This window comes from Lissotriton helveticus, chromosome 1_1 (assembly GCF_964261635.1).
Source record: "Lissotriton helveticus chromosome 1_1, aLisHel1.1, whole genome shotgun sequence".
Taxonomy (NCBI): Eukaryota; Metazoa; Chordata; class Amphibia; order Caudata; family Salamandridae; genus Lissotriton; species Lissotriton helveticus.
In genome coordinates, this window is record NC_136057.1 from 1,035,656,019 (window position 1) to 1,035,683,417 (window position 27,399).

Consider the following 27,399-nt stretch of genomic DNA (forward strand, 5'->3'; position numbering starts at 1 on the left):
ATGCAAATCGTGTCCCGATGATGAACCATGACACCACTAGGGTGTGTATGGGTAAATAAAACAAAAGGATTTACCTCCTTCCCCAATTCCTAGTGGGTTACCACCAGTAGCTTCACATAGGGACTTCCCATTATTGCCGCATCAGGGTCAACCTGTAGCACATTGTGTACACGATTTGCATACCAGAGGAGTACTTTTTGTGGCTTAGTGACAATACACGGGAGGGCGTACTCCCTCTTGTGAGTTCCTCTCGACACTCATGGTATAGAGGAAGGTTCTTTCTCTATATACCATTTGTGAATCACGTTCTGCCACTGTAACCTGGCACTTTCCCACACAGAGAGTATAGCAAATCTGAAACCTCTTGTTCGATCAGCATGGCTCCAGCACTGTCAAATTTCAATGAGGCCACAAGTGTCCCAAAAAGGAACAAAAGCAGCAACATTTGCAATCTCAGGCCACACATCAGTATTAGCAACCAGAGTACACAAAACATGAAGAAATAAGGAAGCAAAACTGCTTAATTCCCCAAACAAGTCATAACGGAACACAAGAAAGGTAGAAATCGCTGGCAGTAAACCAAACTTCCATTTGGCAGAGCTAACCCACTTTCCATTCGAGTTGCCCATATATACGCAAGAGATATACTTAACAATTCGGTGCAAGAAAACAGTTTTTTTTAAAAAAATACATTTAAAGAGACTGCTCGACCGTTCACTTAAAATATGCAATCAACTTGATTCTACACACATGGAAGCAAATAATTAATTTTGAAATCAGAACAGCAAAAAAAAACTCCTGAAGTTTCACAGTTAGTTTTAATTTACTACTTACATAACAATACTAACAGTGTGATGTTACAAACAGTAACTTGACAGGAAGAACACACAACTGGCCCAAAACATCCAATAAAATACATTCAAGATCCCTCCTCTTCCCACTCAGGAAGGAAAATCAGCAGCTGGCGACAAAATTAAGTTGAATCTATTGTATTAAAATCAACACGTTTAGAAATCTTTCTCGGAAACTACCTTTTAAACGCACCAGTGGCAAATACATTTTCAATAAATACACTTGGTAATCCAAAGAAAGTTAACGTGAACCTGGACGGAGGCCACATTACGCCATCTAGGGAAAGGGGGTCTTGAGCATTTATTTGCGGCCTATGGCCACCAAAGACTACACACACTGGAATGTTACAAATAAGTATTACATGGATGGCTGCCCTGCTGCAATTAAAAGGAGTGTCCAGCAGGATCTGATGAATTATCGCAGGTCTTCAGCTGTGAACATGCCTTTGGCACGCCGAAGGATGGAGTCCTTTGAGGCATCGTATGGGTGCTCCTTAGAAGGGATCTCCAGTACGGCTGGGATGGACTTGTTGTGGGCATCAATGGCATGACGGATCATTTCAGCGATGAACTGATTGATCAGGATAATTCCAATATCATCTCTGGCCAGAAAACTCCTGCAACAGGAAGGTAAAAACATTTTCCATCAATCAGGAAATAAAGAAGGTAAACCTCCAGTGAATTAGGAGACAGGTCACAACAAAATAAAGACATGCAATATCCACTGAGAATGGCTGTATAGTTTAAATAAGTTACTTTTTTTTTTTTTTTAAGTTTGAAAGGGTGCCTTATGTACGTTTTCGCTTAACTGCATGGGTTCCTGGAAAAGCCTAGGTCTCTAATGAGTTCAGGAGTTAAGTTATTAACTGCAAAACTTGAAGGCCAGAGTTCTGATGATGGCTTCTTCAATTGACCAAATTCCAAAAGCCCTATGCTTCAGTTTCCTCATCCCAAAAAATGAAGAGTGCTTAGAAACAGGCAGATAGATCTTCATTTGAAATACTAGTTATTAAAAACATAAAATAAATAAAAAATACATTTAAATAAAGGCTTGGCACTCCCTTTAGATGCACACAACGAATGCTGGTTACATACCTTACCAAGGCCAGGTCAACAAGTACGTTATGAAGGAGACCAAAATGAAGATGTTATGTTGTTTCTCGGTTGACCTGCTGATGCTAAGCCATTAAAGAATTTATCAGACAAGTGCAAAGAAGTATGGGAAGTTCAAATTATAAAATACCCAAGAAGAGCATTGATTGGAATCGGGACGTCTGGTCAGTAGTATCTCAAATCATAAAAAGGGTAATGGAAATAGGGGTCTGTGTTTTGGAGCGGTTCTCCAATTACGATTGAGGTTCAACCTCTCCCTGTGCTCTTGCAGGTTTCAACCATTGTAATCACTGTTTAGCAACATCAAGCACCTCCTTCAATAATACTTAAGGTGCAGTCCTCATGGCATTTCAACTTAAACTGAGAACACACACCCCTCACTTATGTCAGCCATTGCCTCCGCTCTTCTCGCATTTTACCAATTTACCTGATCTCTGAACTTATGTCAGCATTACGTACATTGTACTTTTCAAATATCTAACGTGTTGGACTAACATGTGCCTGCATTTCATAAAGCCAGATGTTTATTATTCAGTGAGAACTTCTGCTTAAGCCTAAACCAAACTGTCCATGAAGCTAGTTTTAAGATGGTACCTCACAAGTACCTGTCACAACCCTTAAACTGCTGCCCAAGATTATTTTAAGTCATTGGCGATACACACCTCCTCCACTGAACTCTAGCTGCATTTTAAGATACTTTTGAACACCTACAAACACTTAACGATGTTTCAACAAGGGCTGGGTGGTACATGGGCATGTAAGCCTAATGAGTTAATAAGCCTGCAAGTGAAAAACATTTAACATGAGAAGCTAAACGTGCAGAACAGCTGTCTCCGATCTATACTAGAATAAAGGATAACTGCATCATTCCACCTAATAACCAGTTAGATAACAGAGCCACTTTCAAAAGGCTCGTCTATCTGAATTAGGAAAATAGACATTTGTGTCTGTCCATCTCAGCAGGCAAAGACAGCAAATAACAGACACAAGGTCGTTTTTATCACCCAACTCTTGACGTATAACCGGTGTCCCAAATGTCGTATATAGCAAATGAAGGCTAAACAAAGTGAATCAAAGGCGAGAACCAACCGCATGCGTGAGGCGGAGAGTAACTTATCTTTGTGTTGGGTGTATTATACTAGGCTTTCGAGTGGAATACAAAGTGATGGCTGGCATCGAATTGTCGTAACCCTCCCTAGAGATTCCAGCAACCTATGCTCACATACATTTAAAGGCCTTAGGCTGTGTGTGAGTTTCTGGAAGAAGATGGCATCGAGGATCCTGCACCGCTGCCCAGGCTGCCCTGCGTGCCACTCTGACTGCCCCAAAACTGCACATACATGAACGACCTAGCACTGTCCTCACTGCGTCAGCGCGCGGGCTGTTCTCGCACAAAACTACTCTTCCGAGACTGCTTGTTCTCGGTGACTTTCGGTGTGCTCCAAGGACAATCAGAGAGACAGATGCCGTTCTTTCCAGTTCGATCTAAGTGGATCCGGGAGCAGCAGAGCAAAGCAGCCTCTTGCTCTACCTACTCACAGGCGCTTGTTTTCACAACAGGTGTGTTTACAGTAGGCAGCTCCACCAGCCGCGGGACCCCTCCTAAATAACACACTGCAAAGAACCGGCAGGGTATCGCTTATGTAAATCAAAATTAAACACAGAACCATTAACATTTAAACAAGTTCCAGAAATAAATAAGCCTGTACAGTTTATTAAAAGTCCCATTTGGAAAGAAAAAAGAAAAAAGCTGCAAGGTCCTGAAACTGAACCTTAAATTTAGCTAGCACGTTGCCTTTCTTAACCGGATACTTAAGACCTACAGCTCAAAATGGGGGTATCACAGAGTTCTTTTCCGTCCTGAAGAAAGGGAAGTCACGAGTCAGTCATTCCTGCTTTTCTGAAAAGCAGAACAAGTGCATTACTTCAAAATGTGTGGGGGATGGGGAAGCAATGCACTTATTTCCACATCCACGCAGGACACTTCCCAAAAGACGGTGACAAAAAGGAGGTCACGGATTTGTAAAATAGATTTATTTAGGTTTGCACATCACACAGGCTGTGCTTGCATGTATGGCTGCAGCACTGGAATGGAGGTTCTCAATTTGCAATTTGTTCACAAATCTGCTATGCAGAGGTAGGTAAGCCAACAAATTAACTGGGAGAGCTGAGCTAAGGGTCGGCTCAGGTTCTAGGAGCCTGTGCACAAGCCAAGCCTCTAAATAATTTTTCATGTAAATCAAAGACCAGCCATCGTTTTAGAATACGATAAGGTGTCTTCAAAATTCTAAAATAGTGTATTTTTTAAAAAAAAGTGAGTTGTCGAACATGCACTGAGAAACATTCCTGCCCGTGACCTGACAACACTATTAGTGAATTAAGAGGCAAGTCAGTATTCATATGTACTGTATAAGCAGCCTAGATTTACAATATAGAAAGAGCTACATCATAGGCTATTAAATAAAACGAGAGCTTTTTGTACAGAGCACATCCTAAACTCACACATTTGAAAGTGCTTTCTTGTATATGATGTACAAAAAAAACAACAAAAACAAAGGCTCAGTGAAATAAAGTATTTGTCTAGGATCACACAATTTGGATCCAGAAGGGAAGCCAGACTAGTCCCATATTTCCCATTTTCAAACTGTGCACTTCCGCATCTAGACTGGTATCTCATTCTGACATCAGAGGTTAATGCTTTGCCCTTAGTGAATGGAGAAGGAAATCAGAGTGGGGATGACAAGCAGAATCCACGTTTTTGGGCACACTCACATAATACGAACCTTGCTCAAGGACATAAGAGTGATTCACAACAGACGCAGACTAGGTTACACCTTTTTTTGAGTCCGGGAGATCTGCCGGCATTTAGAGGAAGCTGAATCGAGGCCGTACTTTTTGGTTCCCCAGGTAATAAAGTGGGCAGCTGTCGCCACATCAAATCATGTGAATGGAGGATTTTTTTGGGGGGCAAGAGGACCACGACCTGTGCCACAGCCTGGCTTCTAGTTCGAGGTTTCAGTGGCTCGCCCACTTCTACCGCTACGGATGCTGACAGCAAGAGGGGAATGTACTCAAGTGTCACATAACTGTTGTATTTTTTTTTTAGCAGTACATGCAATTGTGATAACATAATCAGATTCAGGCAGCATCAATAACACTTATGGTCGCTCCAAGCAGAGAGTTTTCAACTAGATTCTAAGTTAGCCACCTCCTTTGGTACCAAAGAACCCAGGATCATGTACATCTGAGTAGAACGTCAGATAGCTCTACTCGTGAGGGGATAAGTCCTTGTGCTGTGCATAAACTCACGGACAGGTGTACCCTAGGATTTGAAGATCTCCTACCCTATTATCAGGTTCAACCATCATGCACATATGAGCACGAGATGGGAAGGGTACCCAATACGACTGACATTATCAGAGTTAGAGTCCTGTCCACTAAAGAGTCAAAAAGGTGTTCAGAAAACATTGCCATCCACTTCTAGGCTTCTCTCTTGAAATAGCGCCCAGTCCTGGGTGTATGGCAGTTATGTTACACATCTTAACAGAGGGAATAACAGAAGGCCCAGAGACACAACAACATACTCGTCGGCTGGCAAACTAGGAGAATCACAGAAATGTAGAGTACGTGTTTATGCCTCGACGCTCTTATGCCTCCCCCCCACCCCAAGTCCTTCACGAGATTCATAAATACGATCACACGTCTTTGAAAGGGGAACGGTACCAGATAGCCCCCTTTAAAGGGCTGGGGTAATTGTGGAAGTCTCACTAACCACCAGTGGACCACACTCTCGAAAACCCTATCTCCCCACACCCACCTCCCCGGTTACCTCCTCCACCTCTCACCGGAAGGTCTCCTCTATCTCAGTCACGCTCGTGTCCTTCTCCACGGCCAAGAAGTTGGGCTTTCGGTTTTTGTTCAGCTCCCCGATGCCCCCCAGTAGAAAGCCGGTGCAGGTGTCCTCGTCCCCGATCACAGCGATCAGCTTTCCACGCCCCGCCATGGCCGCTCCTGGGGTCTGTTCTCACACACGGCTGCTAGGCTTCCTGTCAGAGGCAGAGGGGCACGGCACGCGCAGCCCTGGCAACAAGAACCCGCTCCCGAACCCTGTCACGCGATCTGGCCAGCTCCCGTTCTACCGCAAGAGCAGCTGACAGTGACGCTTATACGGTGCACCTCAGCATCATCGGGCCTCTAGTGCACATGCGTGCGTCTACAATGGGCGTGACGAGCGCCACGTTAGAGTCAGGCAAAGTTCAAAGCGAGGGACGGTGTACCTCTTAATTTGGTTAACAAGTAGGGTGACCAGGCGTCCCTGACTTGCCGGGATATTCCCTTTTTCAATAGCCGTCGCGGCAGATTTCGACGTATTTGGTTCACGTTCCGGTTTTCAGAGCGGGTCAACTGAAAACAGTGAGACGCATTTTTTGGGGTGTTCCAAAGCAGGGCTGGTTAGCAGCTGCTATAAGTAAGCACTTTTATTAACAGGTATGAGGCTGGTTTTAAACATTACATTATATTTATTTGCTTAGTTCCCCTTCTGCGTTTTTATGTTGATGAGAGCTGTTATCTTGGCCACTCTGTTGATGTAAAATTGTAGTCCTTCCTCTACATAGCTGCCAAGGTTTCAGATTGCTATGTGTGAGATTTTCATAATTTCAGGATGATTATGAGTGACATTTCAACAACTATGAGTGACACTTTCTTGCGAGCAAAAAAATCAAGCAATGAAGACGAGGGAAACTTATAAATATCAGAAATGAGACCTATATGAGCAATGAGAAACTCTAAGAAGATTTTAAAACTGCTGCAAACGCCTGCGTGGGTGACTCTTAATTATAATGAAATTATCAAAATGTCACATATAATCTTGGCTGCTATGAAAGAGGGAGGGCATCACTTCACATGACATAGCATTGAAGACCGTGCCCATTCTCCTTTTCTTGACACCAAGTCGTCTTTACTTACATATTTCATAAAAGTTATAGGAAGTATGTGTTTTATTCTATTGCTATTTAATTGCTTCTCTTGTACAATGCTGATCATATAATAAACGTGTACATTTTGAATAGCACAATGTATTGGCGAATAAGAATAAAAAGGCGGAAAAAATGCCAAAATAAAAGATAAGGAGCATGGTGAAACAGGGAGAATTAAACAAATCACTTTTACCGGGTGGTGATTGTTGTACATGAAGAGGTCACTTGGAGTGAGGTGAATAACAGAGTTAGTAAGGCTGCCACTGCAGGGGCACCTTATTCATAAGCGAATGCTATAAGCGCAAGAGAAATGCCAGCGCGAGCTCAGGCGGTCCCACGAGCCAGCACAAGAAGAAACAGCATTACTGTAAATACAACAGCAGGATTAATGTAAGGCTTGTAAAGTAACTACTAATACCAGCCTCAGACGTCACCACTAGAAAACAATTAAAAGCGGACATATAGAAAGCAGGACTCACATCATGGCTCCGATAAGAATTACCAGCAAAAAAGAGGAAGGACTTGTGTTTAGACGGCAGAATCACAGGACTATACAACAGGATGTGAGAGGCCCTAACACAGAGCTCAGCTGCGTCGGGCCTAATAAATTAATTAGTCAGCTGACTTTCGGATTCTGGCTGCCGCAGTCAGTTGTGGCATGGGAGCACGATTTCTGGGCAAGCCTCAGGAGAGGCTGCGAGACACACACAGCTATCACAGCACGGCAGGCAGTATTACTTTAAAATGTTACACCAGTAAAGTGAGCTGCCACAGTGTAATGGTCCGGCGCACCGAAGCTACACAGTTGACTTATTTGCGACCACCAGTAGGAGATAGATATACACACAATCATACATACACACGACATGTGGCTAAACTGTTAAAGCTAAATTCGTAATCATATATAGCAAGTATGCGTCACAAATTTAAACATCTTAAACACTACTTTACAGTTAAGGTATTTGGGTGCAGTGCGTTTATTTTCTATGCCGCCACATTGAACAGCTGTGGTTGACCAAAGCCAGAGCTTGGGTCAACAACTACCGCTGTTGAATGGCAGCAAATGAGCCACACCTGCTCCCTCTCCCATCTAGAGAGCCCGGTAATGCTCATTACTTTGGAGAAGTGGAAGAATGCAACGAAAAACGGGGATCTTTGAGACTAACTGATAGATGTGTAAGTGCCATTAAATATGGTCAAAACTCAAAGCCTTTTAGGTAAACACAGCAAAGCTTTTTTGTTTAACTGCTCTCTGTGAGACACTACCAACAACGTGCAAACGATCACAACGCCGTAACATACACATATAAAAAGCAACAATACTTTGTACATCTGCAAAAACACACAATAACTGCCATGCTTGGTCTTAAATGTAGTTTGCAAAAAACGTACAAGACCGTGCACTGCGGTCACTTACAAGTCAACCTTATTTGAATGTAATACAGCCACCGACCCAAAAAAACGGTACATTCCTCCTTTGGCTATGGTCACCTACCAATGCAAACAAATATGCGCAGACACTGCAGGATTCACTCGACTCAGATTCGAGTCCCCCGCCACTTCTAACCAACCTCACTTTCTTCCTCCTGTGTCCCAGGACGTGATGGAGCCGAGGCAGAGAGCATGTCACATCCGGATATTCCACCCCACGCGGTGCCACAGCATGAGCAACCACTGGCACTACGGCGGTCACATCCGGATAATTATCCCGGCCCGCCACAGTGTGAGTGACAGCCAGGAACAACGACTGCTGAGGGCAGGGCCCGCCCCGGTAATTGGCAGTGCAGTGTGTGTCAATTTAACCGCGCGGCGCCGCAGGATATAATTACAAAGCAGCCTGCCTGGAGCCAGGCACGAGACTGCACAGGCTGCCTGGGCAGATATATTGTCGCGCTCGCAGCAGCTCCAGAGCTGAGAGCAGACAATGGATCTTCTTTAACTATTTGTGAACTCTGACTCAGAGCCTAGCAAGCAGCTGCTGGCTGGCAGCGCCACCTCTCTCAGACCAGCATAGCCGGTGCACAGATGCGTGCACAGGCGCCACCGGTGGCACATGTTGAAAATGCGTGACAATGCATTTCAGAGCGGTGTTGCGGAACACCACACTGAAATGCGTGAGTGTCACACGTGATGCGTGATACTTGACAGGACTGCCTCTATTTTTGCGAAATGTCCTGGATTTTGGGTCACAAGATCTGGTCACCCTAGTAACAAAAAATCAACAAAGGACCGTAATACCAGTAAAGGTTTTGGAAAGAGCAAGCATGTAGCTACACTCACGGTACGGATTACCTGTGAGGAAAACCAATTCAGGTTGTTTTAAAAGCCCTGACTCAACAACCAAGTTGGTGACATGCTTCATCATAGGGCCCCACCAAGAGTGGCTGAGTGCCACCCTAGTGTGTTGCAGCGCCAGTTTACTGCGGAGCTGGTTTAGTGAATAGTGAAGTGTGAAATAAGTGAGTTAAAAATGTCCAAATTCTTTCAAAAAAGGTAATTTATTAGTTTTGCCAATTGGATATAAATAAAAAGGTGTAGGATAACGGACCAGAATTAAATGCCCAATATTATCCATGAAGTGTGGTCAACATGTTTCTGCCTATGTGTGAGCGGTTAGTCAGGCATTCGTCAGGACTAGTGAAGTGTAGTGATGAACCCCGGCGGTATGGGCGCGCTAAGGCCCACCCTAACCTAAGGTTACTTGTGTTAAAAAATGTAAAAACACTCTGTCTGGATTCCTCTACAATGGAGCGGAACCGAGTTTATTAATTGGTGCAAATGATCTGAGCACCATAGATCTCAGGAGGGGGGTGATAGCGAATTGGCACACCGCCCTGGACGCTAGGCATCCTCTTGGAACCTGCGTGAGCCCTCTGTTACCGGAGTCCCTATGATGAAGCATGTCACCAACTAGGTTGGTGAGTGAGGGCTTTTAGAACAACCTGAATTGGTTTTCCTCACAGGTAATCCGTACCGTGAGTGTCGCTACATGCTTGCTCTTTCCAAAACCTTTACTGGTATTACGCTCCTTTGTTGATTTTTTGATTTCTCTCGAGGGGAGTAGGAGTGTGCGTTCCGTTCCCTTCCTCTCTTGTTGTTACAAGCACCCTATTAACAAGCCAAAAGGAGTAAATGCTGCCTGACCCTGGCTTAGACGTTAATCTATGTTCTTTCGCCGACAGTATATCCTCTTTCTAAAGGTGTTTTAATTTTGAACTTAGCCTAATTCATATTAATGTAACCTGGTGTTTGTGCATTTTCGTTGGTATGCCCCATACATGGCAACATTTCAACTTCGATAAGAGCGAGAAATATGCGTGGGTGGGAAGACCTGAATAATGCGTAACACAAAATGGGTCAGGCATAATACAAAATGGATTGCAGGCAGTGGTGGCTGGTGACACATGAAAGTGGTGTGGCGTAAACTTTCCGTTGGAGTGGACCGTGGTGAGCGAGCACAGCCACCGAGCCGGAACATCTTAAGGGGGGGTTCGGGGGTTTCGACCCTGGAGAAAATTGTGAAAAAAGAGTGGGTAAATGGTGAATTTTCAAGCAAATTTGAGAAGTAAGAAGGTTAATAAAGCTATTGTGGAAGTGGTTATTACATTAATAAAGGGATGTCATATAACAACATGTAGATAGAAATGTTTCTAAGCTAGGCTCTGCCAGTGCCACGCACCTCTGAGCAATATGCATGCTGTGTGCCAGTAGGGCCTAGTGTCAGAAAAATTTCTATTGTTTTTGAAGCGAGGCCCAGTGCTGGCACTCAGTGTGTATGCTTCTCAGAGGTGCATCACGCGTGGCAGGGCCTGTAGCTTCAGAGTGAGAAACATTTTCTGCACCAGTCTGCGTTCTCACTCTATAAACATTAACACTCTTTGAAGTGCAGAGTCACTCTGCACTTCAAAGAGTGTTCGTGTTTAGAGTGGGAACGCGACCCGAAGGAAATTCAGAACTGCTTTTGATTAAGGCACACATTTGCTTTGTGCGACTGTCCTTTAATTGTTCCAGTCAAGGATAAAATGTACATTTGGGCCATACAGACTACGACTATTTAAACTATAAACAATAGGCTCGATTTACAAGGCAATTTGCGAGGTTCAGAATAATACTATTGTAGTACTACGTCTCAAATAACGAAGTGCTATTTGCCAAAATCCACGCTGTAGATTTTCACCTAAATCTGCTGTATTTCTCGGAGGGCTCCTACCACTATAAGTAGAACTCGGGCACACGTAGACCTACTACTTTGTAGTATGTGTGGGAGTAGCCAGGACGGGGGAGTATCAGAATAATGACCAATACCTACTACAAAGTGGGAGAAAAGAAGGGAAAAGTACAAAAAAGTAAGGGGGAACAAGAAGGGCCATGACCATGTATAACCACTATTACAAAAGTGTAAGGAAGAACCTGTGCTCATAAGTTACACTCACATCTATTCAAGCAGTACAACTGCCCAGACAGGCTCAAATCTACTCCACCCATGCCTTGGAGTAAGCCCCTCACAAGCACTACAAGAGAATCACTCTGAAAACCAATGCAGACAGGATATAACACTAACAGCACAAAGGCAAACATTAACAAAGTACATTTTAAAAAAACGAATTCACCTAGAAATGGAAGAAAAACCATCACTCTAAATATGACATAAACCTAAACTACCATATACAAAAGGAATAAATACACAGATGAAATCACAAACAATAAAATATAGCTCATTTCAAATATGCTCACATGTTGTGAAGCCTGGGAATAACAAAATCAATGACATACAATTTTACATGCATCTCCAAAATGACAAGTCATATGACATGGGCCACTGCTCAGAATATGCCGAGTCATACACAGCATTACAATACACATGCACACAACCACTTAATGACACTCAGTTAGCACAAACCTATTGAAAATTTATAACTATAATAATAATGTTTTGGCATATGGTGTTCACATTCATACAGCTGGTCTTGCTTTTTGAAAGGGGCTTCCTTCGATTTCCATCTAACAAGTCACCTATTTGACATATATGATTATTACACATTCTGTCAAGTAACATTAGCTGCAGCCGGCCCTTGTGAAACTGACGTATGTTGTAATCACATTTTCTGCTGCTTCTCAGGCAAGATGCTTTCTTTTTAGCTGCCTCCATGCATGCTCATATAAACCTATCTCAGCAAAGAGACATGTGGTATTGTATGCCTTTCTGCAGCCAGGGGTTCGGGGTTGAGAATAGTGTCTATGTTGGCATCTACATCAAGTCTGTCCTTTTTGTGTATGTTGTGATAATGTGAGAGAAATTGAAGCAGCCTCCTTGCCCTCCATCACAGACACCCACACATACAAGGGCACAGAGAAACCATATAAAAACCCATCCCAAACACAAATCACATAAAACATACACACTTGCACACCTACTCACGCACACACAAACCCGTTAATCCTTATTTGTGGCATCCGTTCTAGAAGGGGTTTCACTTTGTAAGTGATTCTGAAACCAGATTGTGTTATGTCTCAACATGGTGGTATTGTACCCTCGGTGGGAACAGCATACTGGAGAAAATAAACATAAAACCAGACGAGCAGTTATGAATATTTCCCTGAAACAAGGCTTTGTCGCCTGAAGTGGCGTACTCTGCCCATTCCCTGTTGGCTTTGCACGTGGAAATAATTAACCTATTTTGCTCTGACACCACACCAACATGTGGCAAAGTCAGATGGGCTGGAGGGAGGCGCACCCGGAGGCACAGCGCAGGGATCAGCCAACTACGCTACCACAAAATTCCATAGGGGCGCGACACGTGGTACTAAAAAAAGTCTGGCAAATAGTCCATTTGCATGGATGAGTTTCAATGCATACCTAGAGTGTCTAGCTAGCAGTGCACTGTGTACACTGTAGCAGATCACTGAACAGGTTTCACAGGCCGCAGAAAGATTTCCTCAAAGTCATTCTCAGTTGTGGCTCGCTATTCTCATGGGGTGGGCGGGGTGGGTGTGTAAAATATAACAAAAACGTACCTGATGCCAGTCCCGCGCCGCCTCTGCTCCTGGGCGGTCTGGAGCAGGAACAGGGCAGGCTGCAGGCATGCTCCCTCCTCCCTCCCCTCATGTAGCCAATCACAATGCTGCAGTGGCAGCGTTGTGATTGGTGCGGAGTCCCGGACAGCGCGCAGCCGGGCACCTGTTGGGAGGCCATTTTCTCTATGTAGGCTGCATTCAGCCTACATAGAGAAAATGTAGAGTGTGCATGACTGCTTTGGTCGGCCAGAGGACCGACCAAGCAGTCACGGCACTCAGAGTGGTGCAAGCCACTCCTCCCTGACCCGCCCGCCCTTAACCAGGCATATCCTCCCGCCTGCCCCCAAGCAGGCATACCACCGCCTTCTGCTTTCTCGCAGAAGCAGTAAATACAACGGTATTTAAAATCCAATTTTATTTTCTGCTTCTCGCACTGCGAGTGCGGCGGCGCTCCTACGCCCTGATAGAGCGGCCACTCGTAACTGGGAGAATTTTTTTTTACCATCTTCAAGAAATAACTTCTGCTTTATAGAAATAGGTCATACATGCACCTGTAAGTAGAATGTAGCATGCTCACTTCCAGGAAGAGAGTCACATGTATTAATTTAATCAAAGCATGACAAGTCAACATATTGGGAGAAACTGTATAAGCCAATAAACCTGGAAGGAAAGACCGTGACAAATACAAGGGGGTAATGAAGAAGGCATCAAATTACAAAGAAGTGCTTTTACCCACAGTACACTAGTTGTGTTCATGTTGTAATCTGAGTCAATACCTGTGACAGCCTGTAACACTAAAGTACAAATCTGTATACCTGGAAGATGAGCTGGTGATAAAGATGAGGTGGAGAGAGCACATTAGAGAACTGTTTGCACCGTGCACTAATATACACATTGAATTGTACGGAGACCGCAGTTGTGTTCTCACACTGCACATGCTCTCCGTGTGATCTCTATCTACTTACCTTGAATGGTTCCTTGGGTCACCAGCAATTCGATGTCCTCTTGACTGTGTGTCAACTCGAGTCGTGATTCTTATACCACTTTCTTCATATATATTTTGGTCCCACCCTGGGGCCCACTGTGTATTATGTGCTACTTACATAATTTCTTCGCTATGTGTTTTGTGCATTGTATTTATCTCAGGGTAGGAAATATATGTGTGTAGTAGAGAGTACGACGTGTGGATCTTTTTATCCAATCTATACCTATAAGATTGCATGCTGGTAAAACAAGCTGCTTTACACTTCTTCTGGACTAAGCCTTAAGGTTGCTCTCCACAGCTACCACTTAGAGGCTGTCTAAGACCTCTAAAACCACTGTATGGGGTTGTCTGAACTGGTGCAAGGTGCCCACTTACATAAGTGGACATCATATTCCAGCCAGCCTCTCACAAGACGTTTGGGTGAAATAAAGTATTTGTCCAAGATTACAATTTAAAAGGACAAGCCATTTACACATCAGGCACTAAACAGTCTTTACTTTTATTAATGCTTTGTTTTTACCTTGTTGTTTATTTTTAGGTCTCGTGCATAACGTTGCAGTGCGCAGCATTGCTCGTGCAGCGCGAGACCTCTTGTAAGGGGGTTTGAAAGCTAACCACATGCTCGTGCGTGTGGTTTTGCTCTTGCTGGCTGCCATTGGGCTTCGAGTGTTTTTTGATAGCACGCGATTGGGCAAAGGCTGGCGCATGTCCCGCCTTTGTTCTGCCCATTCCCATCGGTGGCAGGCACACGCAGCAGCGCGTGTTCACCTCACTCCCTCTCCCGCTCCTCTGTGGTGTGCGCGCACCACTACTTTCGATTCCTAGCCCTCCTCCTCTGTGGTGCGAGCGCACCACTGGTTTGCTTTGCTTGTTCATATTTCTATGGCGCACTTACGTTTCCACTCTATCATGGCCGTCCTATTCGTGGCGGCAACATGCCCGCCCAGAGAAGCTGGTGCTGCCCCCAGCATGTCGCGCAACTTTTACGTCCCCCACCTCCGCCTCGCGGGTTTCTGTTCCCATCACAACATGGCGACTCAGGTGGAAGATGCAGTGGTGCGAGGTGCAGCAGCCGTGGAGAGCTTAAGCTTAGAGAGCAAAGGAGACGGCGCAGAGCAGGTAACTACATTCGCCAGTCCTACATAGGGGTGGCTTTAATTGGCCACTTAGCCCGTTTCATCTTTGGCCATTTTCATGCGTACGTAGTACCCCAGAGGAGGGGGGATCACAATACCTGCTGCGGATAAACCCCAGGAGGGAAAGTACACTTGAGACTTAGGCATTTGAGCTTGGCATCATAGTTTCTTGTTCTGCGCCTAGTGGTAGATGTGGGGGCCTTGTTCACCGGCTGCTGCGTGCTAGCTTCTTTGTGCTATGTTGTGTGATATTTTGCCTGCCATGCTGCGATGCCCCCGGCTGGAGGGAGGCGCAGATCCGTCAGTTGCGCTGCTTGTCCCGCCAGGCATGGCGGCGCCGTGTTCTCATCCCAGCGAGTTTATGTTCATGTGGACCGTCGCTTTCACCCGCTGTCGGCATCTGGCTATTTCCACGCTTTTTATTTTTCATGCAGTAGGGATTGCTTCACTGTGGCCCCATTCATGCTCTACAGCTGCTTATATTTATTATGGATTTAGTGAAGTCACAGTGCCCCATGAGTAACTGAAAACAGCCCTGTACAAAATACAAATTCCCGCTTGTAGATACAAGTGGTGGGACAGGCAGCCACAGTGACTCAGATTTGTGCCATACATTCACTAGAGTCTTGCTTTGTTCCTATTTTGTAAATAGAGACACAGTGAAAGAAGACCTGAACACTGGATGAAGGGAGGGGGCATGGACAGGAAGTTGCAAGTCTGTTACTGAATATTTACAGTGGGGGAGCGGACAGGTGCTGGGCGGGTCTCCCTAAGTTAAGTGGAAGGTCAGGCGCTGATCACGTCTGCATCTGTAAGGGGTAGCAGTGCTGGACTGTGTAGGTAGAGGTAATGTGGGGAGGAGTTAGTTAAATAAGGCGAATTTGTCATCCAAGTTTGGGCAAGTAAATACGGACCCTGTCTACCCAGGGCCCAGAATACTGGGTAGTGGGCATCTTGTTGACGATGTCCTTGGCCTTGTGCGATTATCAGTCCGAAGTTCCCCTCCCCTGCCTCCCGTCCACACCCCCTTTACACAATCCAGGCCTCTGCACCAGGTCAAGGACCGGTCACCCCTGCACCAGGGCACAGCCCGGTCACCGCCATGTGCAGCAGCTGCACCTCCAGGCGACATCTGATACGGCGGCCGTCTGGGGACACGCTGATCCCATGAGCCAAGGCCTTTATCAGGACTGGGGGAGGGCCATCCTCCCCCTCACACACGGTCTAACAATACACAATTTCTCACGCAGAAAATCTGCCCCACTCCTTGACGATACGAGGCACTTACAGACTCCCTTAACCCTAGATACCCAGCCCTTTGCCTTGTAATGAATGTCCCTCCCCCGATCAGGTGCTCCCTGATGCACGAGCTGGTCACCCTCTGGTACAAAATGCTCGCTCGTCTAGGAGCCCCAGTCCTCACTCGTGTACTTTGCTTGCCGCTCTCTCCGAGAATACTGTACTCACAAGGGGGCGCCTTCCTGCATCATGGGGCCTCCCTTGCTCCATCCTTAGGTTTAAGAGACCCTTCCCTAGGTATCCTCTGCCTGTAGAGGTCCTGTGGTCACACTCTAGGGTCAGGGTGTCCTCGGCCCTCCACCCTTTTTGTTCATGGCCTCTGCCATGGTAGAGCCTCTGGTCTGACACTGAAAGCCAGCTTCCTCTGCACCATCTGCCCTGAGTGGCACCATCGCCAGCATCCGCTGGATTAAAACGTACCTGGATGGAACCTGGTATATGAGGGACCTAGCCCTGCACACACTGGTCTGCGTGGTACCCAGCCTTGCACACCCTGGAGAGAGAGGTGCCCAGCCTTGCATGCTCTGGAAGTAGAGGTGCCCAATTTTGCATGCTCTGGTCTGCGAGGTACCATCATCACCTGCTGCGATGTGCTCACCCATGAGTGCTTTCTCCCACTTCACTCCGTGAAGTGCTCACCCTTGTGTGCTTGCTCCCCACTTCCCTCCGTGATGTGCTCACCCTGTGTGCTTCCTCCCACTTTCCTCCGTGATGTCCTACCCATGTGTGCTTCCCCCCCTTCCCTACGTGATGTGCTCACCCATGTGTGCTTCCTCCCCAATTCCCTCCGTGATGTGCTCACCCATGTGTGCTTCCTCCCCACTTCCCTCTGTGATGTGCTCACCCTGTGTGCTTCCTCCCACGTTCCTCCATGATGTGCACACCCATGAGTTCTTCCTCCCCACTTCCCTCTGTCATGTGCTCACCCTGTGTGCTTCCTCCCCTCTTCCTTCCATGATGTGCTCACCCTTGTGTGCTTCCTACCCATTTCCCTCCGTGATGTGCCCACCTGTGTGCTTCCTCCCACTTTCCTCCGTCATGTGCTCACCCATGTGGACTTCCTCCCCACTTTCCTCCGTCATGTACCCACCCTGTGTGCTTCCTCCCCACTTCCCTCTGTGATGTGCTCACCCTTGTTTGCTTCCTCCCCACTGTCCCTCCTCGCCCTTCATCCTGCACCTCCAAGTCCAACCCCTCTCTCTAGCATCTCCTCTCCTGTACCAGGGCACAGTTTTACACCTCACATCCTCTCCTCTCTTCCCATTAGCTTAGTTTCCCACAAAAATGGATTTGCTTCAAGTAAATAAAAGGCATTGTCATTTACAATGCCAATTCCTCAAACTCTAGTAAATGCGAGACCTATTGCATTGCAAATGCTTGTTCATATAGCAGAACCGACCTGAAGGTACTGGAGTGCTTTACATGAGCACCAATTACATTACACAATGTCACCACTCATTGTTTATAGGTAGATTACATTGTTTGCCCAGAATCACAGGATGATGAGCCAATTCCAGGACTTGAAACTGTTTTCCCAGTTCTAAGTCTGCAACTCTGGCCCTAACACTACATCATGAGTATGGGGAAAATCAGCATTTCGTTTTAGACTCTGTTTTTATGTGCACTAATATGTAGAACTGGCAAAAATAAAAATGTTGATTCCCATCACATGCTCCTGTCTCTACCCCCAAGAATCAAGGACAAAGCGTTAAGCTTTGATGTCTGAGGTAATTCTTGGAGAGGGCGATTAAAGCGTACGTGAATCAAGACTGACATCAACATTTTATTGTTGGCAGTTTTACAAAGTGTTCAAACAAAAACAGAGTTGGAACACATATTTCTCGGTTTTACTAAATGTTATTTTTTCTTACCTTGACTTCTTAACCTATGTCAGGAGCAGGCTATAGCAGTGACTGGGAGCCTAGCAAGATTGTGCACTGGCCTGCAGGAGCAGAGTTCCAGTCTGTCACTCTCACAGAAAATGCCTGCTGTGTTGAAGCCCGCCAAGAAATACTAATTACGCAGTGCGTAGGAGACAGGAAAATGATTTGTTGCCGGAGTTTTCAACCCTGGGCCCGCCCAAGCTCACATTTAAACTAATAGCTTTTGGGGCTGACTCAGGCTATAGTAAAAACTACCGGGACTAGGTGGGGGGGAAGTCCAGAAGAAAAGAGCAGAAACTAATGCCGGACTCGTTTTGAGCGCACTACTTCTGTGTTATTAAGCAGCCTAGAGCAGCAGGTAACCTAATTAGTGTTGGCATCGGGTTTCTAAATGCATGAATCGGGAGGCGGGAGACTAGCCTTCAAATCTGTAGTCTCCAGCCTGGAGAGTTGGCATGACTGATGCCTATCATCAATCTATGCATTGTCCCCCTTTCCAGTCAATGTGTGACTCTGTGTCTAGCATTGTTCGTAGAGCAAATGAAAAAAACGTCAGTTAATATGTACTTTCGTGCATAAGGTAGAGTTGCCTCCTGGCCGGTTGGTTACCGGCATGTGGCTACTATTTTAATGTCCCATTTGGTCCGAAAAATAAGAAAATCACCTAAAGCCGGTATTTTTCCTCTTATTTTGTGTAAATACCAGAATTTCCACGTACCTACCCAAAAAATAAAATGATTGCTTCCCTGTGTAATGTGACTGGTGTAGCGTCCTACCCAGGGCACATGCCAATGACTACACTACACACAGAGAGTAGTTATACAAGACTTTATTCTTCAGCATTTAAGCAAAAGCTCAAAGTTCTAAACCTGTATGCACTCCATTACCCTCCATTGCCTACATCATAGGCAGTGACGGTTCCTCTTTGAGGGCATTGGGGGTTGCCCCCTACATAGTTATGGACCACCGTACCCAGAATTAATGTAAGAAACGCTTAATAAATTTTTTTTCTGGCCGCGGCAGTCTGCTTTTTCAGCCGCGGGCTAGTTACATCAAGTATTTAAGTTCCGAACTTCCTGCATCTAATCTTCGGGGAGGTGGTTGGGGGTGGAGCTTACATGCACAAGTAAACAAAACACGAACTTGTCACTGACTCACTCAAGTGCGTGTGTAGGCTGGACGCAGAAAGGCACTGTCAATCAATCAATCAATCAAGGCATTTGTATAGCGCACTACTCACCCGGAGGGTCTCAAGGCGCTAGGGGAGGGGGGGGTCCGCTACTGCTCGAACAGCCAGGTCTTGAGCTGCTTCCTGAAGGCGAGGTGGTCCTGGGTCAGGCGGAGGTGGGTCGGGAGGGAGTTCCAAGTCTTGGCGGCGAGGTAGGAGAAGGACCTTCCCCCTGTGGTGGCTCTTCGGACGGCGGCGAGTGCGTGGCCGGTCGATCGAAGCTGGCGTTTGGGAGCGTAGAAGTTGAGGCGGCTGTTGAGGTATCCTGGGCCTTGGTTGTGCAGGGCTTTGTGTGCGTGGGTGAGGAGACGGAAGGTGATTCTCTTGTTGACCGGGAGCCAGTGCAGGTCTCTCAGGTGTCCGGAGATGTGGTTGCGACGGGGGATGTCCAGGATGAGTCGTGCTGAGGCGTTCTGGATCCGCTGGAGTCTCTTCTGGAGTTTGGCGGTGGTTCCGGCGTAGAGGGCGTTGCCGTAGTCCAGTCGGCTGATGACGAGGGCCTGGGTGACCGTCTTCCTGGTCTCGGTGGGGATCCACCGGAAGATCTTGCGTAGCATGCGTAGGATGTTGAAGCACGACGAGGAGACGGCGTTGACTTGTCTGGTCATGGAGAGGGAGGAGTCCAGGATGAAGCCCAGGTTGCGTGCGTGGTCTGTTGGTTTGGGTGCGCTGCCTAGGGCGGGGGGCCACCAGGAGTCGTCCCAGGCGGAGGGTGAGGATCCCAGGATGAGGACTTCCGTCTTGTCCGAGTTCAGTTTCAGGTGGCTGTTCTTCATCCATTTGGCTACCTCTTTCATCCCTTCGTGTAGGTTGGCTCTGGCGGTGGCGGGGTCGTTGGTGAGGGAGAGGATCAGCTGGGTGTCGTCGGAGTAGGAGATGATGTTGAGGTTGTGCTGGCGTGCGATGGCTGCGAGGGGACTCATGTAGACGTTGAAGAGGGTTGGGCTGAGCGAGGAGCCTTGAGGGACGCCGCAGATGACTTCGGTGGCTTCTGATCTGAACGGGGGGAGGCGGATTCTCTGTGTCCTTCCGGCGAGGAAGGAGGTGATCCACTCCAGTGCCTTCCCCTGGATTCCGACGTTGCTGAGGCGCTGTACTAGGGTACGGTGGCAGACAGTGTTGAAGGCCGCGGAGAGGTCTAGGAGGATGAGGGCCGCTGTTTCTCCGTTGTCGAGCAGGGCGCGGATGTCATCGGTTGCTGCGATCAGGGCGGTCTCGGTGCTGTGGTGTCCCAACAGGACATGCACATTTGAGGCCTTCCTTATCTGCTCAATTAGTGTGCCAGGGGACTCGCAGCTGCAACCTCCCGGACTCATAATGAGCGCAAATTTGGCCTGCTCAAGCCAATCCTGGCACAGCTCTCATGCTGTGCAGTGCCGGGATTGGCTCAAGAGATGCGTTAGCAGGCCCTCTGGTGTAAAGAAGGCAGCGCAAGGATAGGAGAGATCTTTTCAGGCTCCAAGGTTCGTGACTAATCACTACACGGCTTTAATATGAAGCCTTGCAGTGATGGACCCTTACTCCTGTTGCCGCGCTGGAGTCTAAATCTACTTCCAGCTACTGCATATTTGCCTCCACGACGGCAAAGATCGAAGTGTGAACGGTGCGGGTGCAGTTGAGCCGAGTAGTGAGAGAGGTGGTATTTATTCCTCCTTCCTTCAATCTGACCACCACCATGTCACTCGTCATATCTCTGACTGACTAACTACATGCCACGCTCAGGCCCGGGCCTGGCCTCACTGCAAGCCCGCAAGTTAGCACTGTCTCAGTGTTGGCCTCAGAGATGCTGAAGAAGGCAGCCGTGTGTAAAAAAAAAGGTAAAAAAAGACATCAAAAGTGTGCTGTTTGCCTTTTCCAATTCCTTGTTGGGTGGGATTGTAGCCCGCGCGGGACCACCATACTCACCTGGGCCCATAAAACATTCACACTTTGAACTAGTAGTCCTGCCTTCCTCTAAGTTTAGCCTATCAGTACTTTGAGTCTTTTTAAGATTTATGTCTGTAAACCATGACTTACCAATCCTTAGCTATAAGTCCTAGGGATCGAAAAGGGTGTTAGAATAATTAAGTAGCTTTAAACAAATCTACCTTTCCTGTAATAACCACAGACTCGGGAAAAGTTTTAAAAGTTTTATGCATGCAAGTTTTAGGTGAGTCTTCATCCAAATTACAGAGATCTTAAGTAAGAATATGATTAATAAAATATAAAATTTGCAAGAAATCACAGTAACCCCTTTAGCTATTGGTACCTGGGAAGGGTGAGAAAGGGAAATAGCACAAGGACATACCACTTAGATTATATTTACCTAGAATGATGCAAAGGCCAATCCTGGCCACAGGCTGGGGCAAAAGACAAGGCTCCCGACTAATCAGGTGCCCACGAGACAAGACAGATGCAGATCAGGACAGGTGACCTCAGCTAAGTGCAACGCCAGCGTTACTTCCCTCTCTAGCGAAATTTGGTTCCCCTGACTTGGTAATTTCCCCACCAGCACCTTGATTCTTCAGACAGAGTGCTCCGCCAGCACCTTTGCTCTCGATCTCCTATAGCATGCGTTGGGTCAGTGACAGGTCAGCTACTCGGACAAGTCAGAAAATTTTGCTAACTAAGCCTACCTTAGTTATACCATTCTCAGGGCAATGTACCACCCCTAAATGTTGCAAATCTATGTGTTCTCTTTCAGTGATTGGTTGGAAATACAAGGAGAGGTCATCACACCATACTAAGATGAGATTGTTTTCATTGAAATATATTGATCAAGGTTTCCGCCCACAATTTATTTTCCCATGACTTTATCCCGCCCACCAATATTATTTCAGTTTATTGTACAAAATTAATACAGTTGCGACTTGTCTTCCTTTCCCAGGTTGAGGATGTAGTTTTCCCAGGCGCTTTGGCGGAAAGACAACTTCTGGCATTGATTCAATGCCATGGCTCCAGGTCTCTCAAAGTTCGGCACACATGTGCAGTTTAAATTTTCAAAATGGTGGTTCACGTCACCCTCGGCCCAAATACGAGCTATTAACAAAGTTAAAGAAAGACACATTAGAATACAAAAATAAATTAATGCACTGTATACCACTTATCTCTACTCTAACCACATTACTTTATTTATACTATAGCATTAATGGTTGAGCAGAACGAATAAGTTTAGTGCAAGCGGCAGCATATGCGTCAGTATGAGTAAGCATGAAGCAGCCATCTTGGCACTAGTGCGCAGAAGCAATAATTTCCCACCAAAGCACTGATACGTCACAGCACATAGATGTGGCAGACGCATGCGCAGAAGAGTTCCTGCGTTTACAGCGGCCATTTTAGGACACTCGGGTTATTGTTAGTAAAAGCACATATGCAAGCTTCCCCAGCTTACTAAAAATAATGTGTAATGCAAATATTAATAGACAAAACATGTTGATAAATGAATTAGAGGTTATTTCGATAGGACTGAGTCCAAGCAAGTTTCTGTACGTATGAAACCTTGCTCCATCACTGTAACACTGTTTACTTTGCAGTATAAAAATTGCTGTAATAAGGGTATATGTGTACTGTACGTGTTTAACTTCTGCCGCACTTGGAGCTGGGCTGAAGTTCAAATTGTTTCTGCCGATTCCTTCGTTCATGACAGCAGATGTTCCCCTCATCTGTGCAGCTGTCTCACCGGTCCTGGTGTGGTGCCACGGCCAGGGCGACTGACACTGGACGCTGGGGATCACGGTTCGATCCCCGGCCCTGGCAGCAGGTTAGCCCAGCAGCATGTGACTCTGGGCAATAGCTTGCTTAATCTTCCCGACGACCCCCCAGCGCCTAGAGACCTTTACGGGTGATTGTTCGCGCTTTACAAATGTGGATTATATATTACTACTTAACAACAAACACCTCTGGGAGGCCAGACCTTGAAGAGGGCGTGTGAGTGCAAAAATAGGTTTGAATTCCTCTAGTGCCACACTTGCAGCGGAGTTCCTGTGATTTACGCCCGGCAAATTGTCCGTTAGTGCACTTTTCATGATAGTTTTTCCTTACTGAGAATATCGCAGAAAACAGGTCTTGTTATTTTTTAATTATATTCTCAGTTAGGAACCGTTTGATTGGTTAACTAATTGATGAAAATGTAATCTGCACATCAGCGCTGATCATAGAAAAGGGCTTGTGATTAGAAGCATAAATCACGTAAATGCACCTGCAGAATACAATTTTTTGCACAGGCTCGCATTGTTCAGGATACAAACCTTGTTTGCTCTCTCTGCCCCTCTAATATCTCTTTCTCATACACACACAATGTTTTAAAGCCATCATTACGTACAGGAGGAGCACTGATGAACTGAGATACTACGTGTCTGTGTATGACAGTCAGCATTTAGACACATGCTAGGCCGGTGAATAATGGTGGAGTTGAACTGGCTTCTAATAAAGTAGTCAGCAGCCTGTACACTTAAGTCAGCTGCATGCCTGATATGGAGCAGAGTATAGACACCATTAGGCTGGAATGGGGTGAAGCTTTCAGAATATATAGCCTGTAATAATCAAGAGATGAGGGGTGCCACACAGTTTACAAAGAATGTCTCTCTGAGTCAACTGTGTGCCGCCTGAGTTGGGAAAATAACACACGGTGGCAAATTTCACACCCTGGGGTTCTTTGTTGCTCAATTTTCACCAAATTGTACATCACACAGCACATTTTTGTGGTTTGTTCACCTTCGGATGCAAGGTAGCAGGCAGTCCCCACAATGATTATTCAGAGGTGCTTAAATATAAATAGGGGGCAAACTTGTAAATGTCGTACCCTACGCTTTGGGTATTTCTGGTTTTTGTTTTTTTGTTAAATGATTTTTATTAGAGAATAAAGCACAGAAAATACAAAAAATTAAGATGTTCAAGTAGTAAAGTAAGATCTCTTACAATTAATGCATATGAAAAATTTGCAATTAAACCAAATATGAACGAAGAGTACATGACCTTGTGTAAAAAAGGGGTATAATATAACAACTAATAACAAGGAATAAAATTGAACATTAAGAAAATTGAATAGAACGTATCTGTATAGAAACTAGAATATAATAAACTACAGTAAGACATTTTTATTATAAAAAGGGGAAAAGAAAGAGAAAGAAATGGGGGAAATTAAGAAAAGATAGAAGAAGAAAAGAGAGAAAGAGAAAAAAGAAAATTATGGAAGAGGTAAGTTAGAAGATAAATACGTCGTGAACGGTAACCATAATAAATCAGATTTGATTTTCAGTTGGGTTGAAACATAAGAAACTGAAGCAATTCTGTGTTCATCACAAATTAAATTCCACCACTGTAAGCAGGATAACTTAGAATTGTCTTTCCAGCAAATTAATATAACCTTAAATGCAACAGCAATAAACAAGTCAAATAAAATAGATTTGAAAGGAACCTGGTCAAAATCAGGAGACATAGTACCTAAAAATAAATTATGGGGACTGAAAGGAAGATTATAGGAAAAAATCAATAAACATTTTGACCATATATTTTTCCAGAAAGTAGTAACCTGAGGACAATAGAAAAGTAAATGTAATAATGAACCTTCAGCATTAAGACAGGACCAACAAGAGGACGAAACTGAGTGGTTGAATTTGTGAAGTGGAGAGGGAGTAATAACAACTCTGTTATAAATAAAATATAGAGATTGTGTGATGTTTGCAGCCTTGGAGGTTCTAAAGAGTTTCAGCCATACTTTGTCCCATTGATGAACAGTCAATATTTGGGATAAGTCATGTTCCCATTCAAGTTCAACCTTAGGCTTAGTGCGAGGGTAAGTTACATTAGATAAGGCTTTATATATGAACGAGGCACTAGGTATAATGTTAGAGGGAACATCATGTAAAGGAGTGTCAGGTGAGAATGAGAGTGGGAAATGTTGAGAGGTGAACTTCTGTAGGCAATTTTGGAGAGATGGAACTAAAACATTATATTGTTGAAGACATGAATCAGGTAGATTAAGAATCACTTGCAATTGACAGAAAGGCAGAATCAAATCATTAGCAAACATTTGATAAACATAAAAAATGCCCTTTTCTTTCCAGTGTTTGTAATTGAACGATTTGTGTTGAAATGTAATATGTCTATTAAACCATAATGAAGAAGCTGGGAAAGATTGATATTTATCAAAAGGTTTAAAGAAAAGTGTATGTAATAGGTGATGAGAGTATTTCAAATTTGGATATTGAGAAATAAAAGTACAATTGGTCATAAATATCACATCCTGAAAAGAAAAATCATTTAACAAGGAACTTTCAACAGAAACCCAAGAAGGTTGAGATACATCTTGATAATCTTTAGACAAAGCATAAAATTGACGAATCAAAAATGCATTGTGATATAATCTAAAATCAGGGAATCGTAGACCCCCTTCAGATTTGGGACGGGATAATTTGGATAATGCAATACCAGCACGTTTATTGTTCCAAAGAAATTTTGTACAAATAGAGTTAATCTGGGAAAAATAATAATTAGGAATTTTAAAAGGTAACATTGACAAAATAAATAATATCTGGGGGACAATCATCATTTTAATTATATCAAGTCTACCCCACCAGGACAAAAATAAGGGAGACCAAGAAGACAACAAATTGGTGACTTTGAGTTTCAGGGCAGTAAAATTATGGGATAATGTATCACGGACATTGGGAGAAAACCAAATTCCTAAATATTTAATTTTGTGGGGACACCATGTAAAATTAGTAGAATCACACATATGTTGATAACATGAGTCATTTAAAGGCAAAATCTCCCTTTTGGAGAAATTTAACTTGTATTCGGAAACTTGAGAAAATGATAACATTTCCTGTAGAAAATGTGGTAACGAAGATATAGGGTCAGACATATATATAAGAATATCGTCTGCATAAGCAGATAGTTTAATGTGATGGGATTTTAGTTTAAAACCAGAAATCTGAGAGTTATTTCTGAGTTGTTGAAGAAAAGGTTCCAGACATAACAAAAAGAGTAGAGGAGAAAGGGGGCAACCCTGGCGTGTACCTCTTTGCGAGCAAAAATAAGGGGAGAAAAGACCATTAACAAATACACACGCTTTCGGATTTGTATGTAGCAATTTAACATACGAGATATACTTGGTACCAAAACCAAACCATTGTAAAGTATAAATCATAAAATCTCAATTAATCCGGTCAAAATCTTTTTCAGCATCCAATGATAGAGCTGCTAAAGGGGAAGGGTATTTTTTGCTGAGAGAAAGAATAATAGAAAACATTCTGGCATTATCAGAGGCTAAACGACCTTTGACAAAATCAGATTGATCTGGATTAATAAGAATAGGAATAACATTCTCCAATCTGGTGGCTAATATCTTAGCAAAGATTTTACAGTCATAGTTGATTAATGATATAGGGCGAAAATTCTTACAGAAAGAAGGGTCTTTATTTGGTTTGGGAATAACAATAATAAGAGCTTCTAAATAAGAACCAGAAGCTTTAGAATTGGATAGAAAAGAATTAAAAAGTTCCAGTAATTTGGGAGCAAAAATAGAAGAAAAAGCTGAAAACAATTCTACTGAAAAACCATCAGGGCCAGGGGCTTTGGATTGTTTTAGAGACTTAAGGGAATCAGAGATTTCCTAGAGAGAGATATCATCCTCAGAGAGGTAAAGACATCAGGAGCGGAAGCAGGTTTGGAAATATTTTGAAAAAAAGATGTGAAATCTCCCCCTGTTGGGTTAATGGTTTCTGTGTATAAGGTATTATAATGCGATTAAAAAGTAGCAATAATGTCAGAATCAGAAGAAAGGAGTTGATTATTCACTTCTGAATGTATAGGGCCAATAGTTTTGCGTTCAGATTTGATTTTTAAATAGTTTGCCAACATCCTTCCAGCCTTATTTTGGCCCCCATGATATTTGGATTTGATCTTAAGGAGGACGTTACAAGCATCTA

At 44.7% G+C, this 27,399-nt stretch overlaps 1 protein-coding gene and 1 long non-coding RNA gene across 2 annotated transcripts in view; one reads left to right on the forward strand and one right to left on the reverse strand.

Moving 5' to 3' along the window:
* Positions 1–799: 799 nt before the first annotated feature.
* Positions 800–6,160, reverse strand: ATP6V1F (ATPase H+ transporting V1 subunit F). Its single transcript, XM_078677815.1, has 2 exons — positions 5,810–6,160; positions 800–1,468 (listed from the first exon to the last, which is right to left on the reverse strand). Exons 1-2 carry the CDS (start codon positions 5,965–5,967, stop codon positions 1,267–1,269), a joined length of 360 nt encoding a protein of 119 aa, XP_078533941.1. The 5' UTR covers positions 5,968–6,160; the 3' UTR covers positions 800–1,266.
* A 138-nt stretch (positions 6,161–6,298) lies between these two features.
* Positions 6,299–27,399, forward strand: part of LOC144820216 (uncharacterized) — a 159,430-nt gene continuing 138,329 nt past the window's right edge. Inside the window, exon 1 of the long non-coding RNA XR_013607697.1 lies at positions 6,299–6,452. This is a non-coding gene — a long non-coding RNA (uncharacterized LOC144820216). The remainder of the gene's footprint in view (positions 6,453–27,399) is intronic.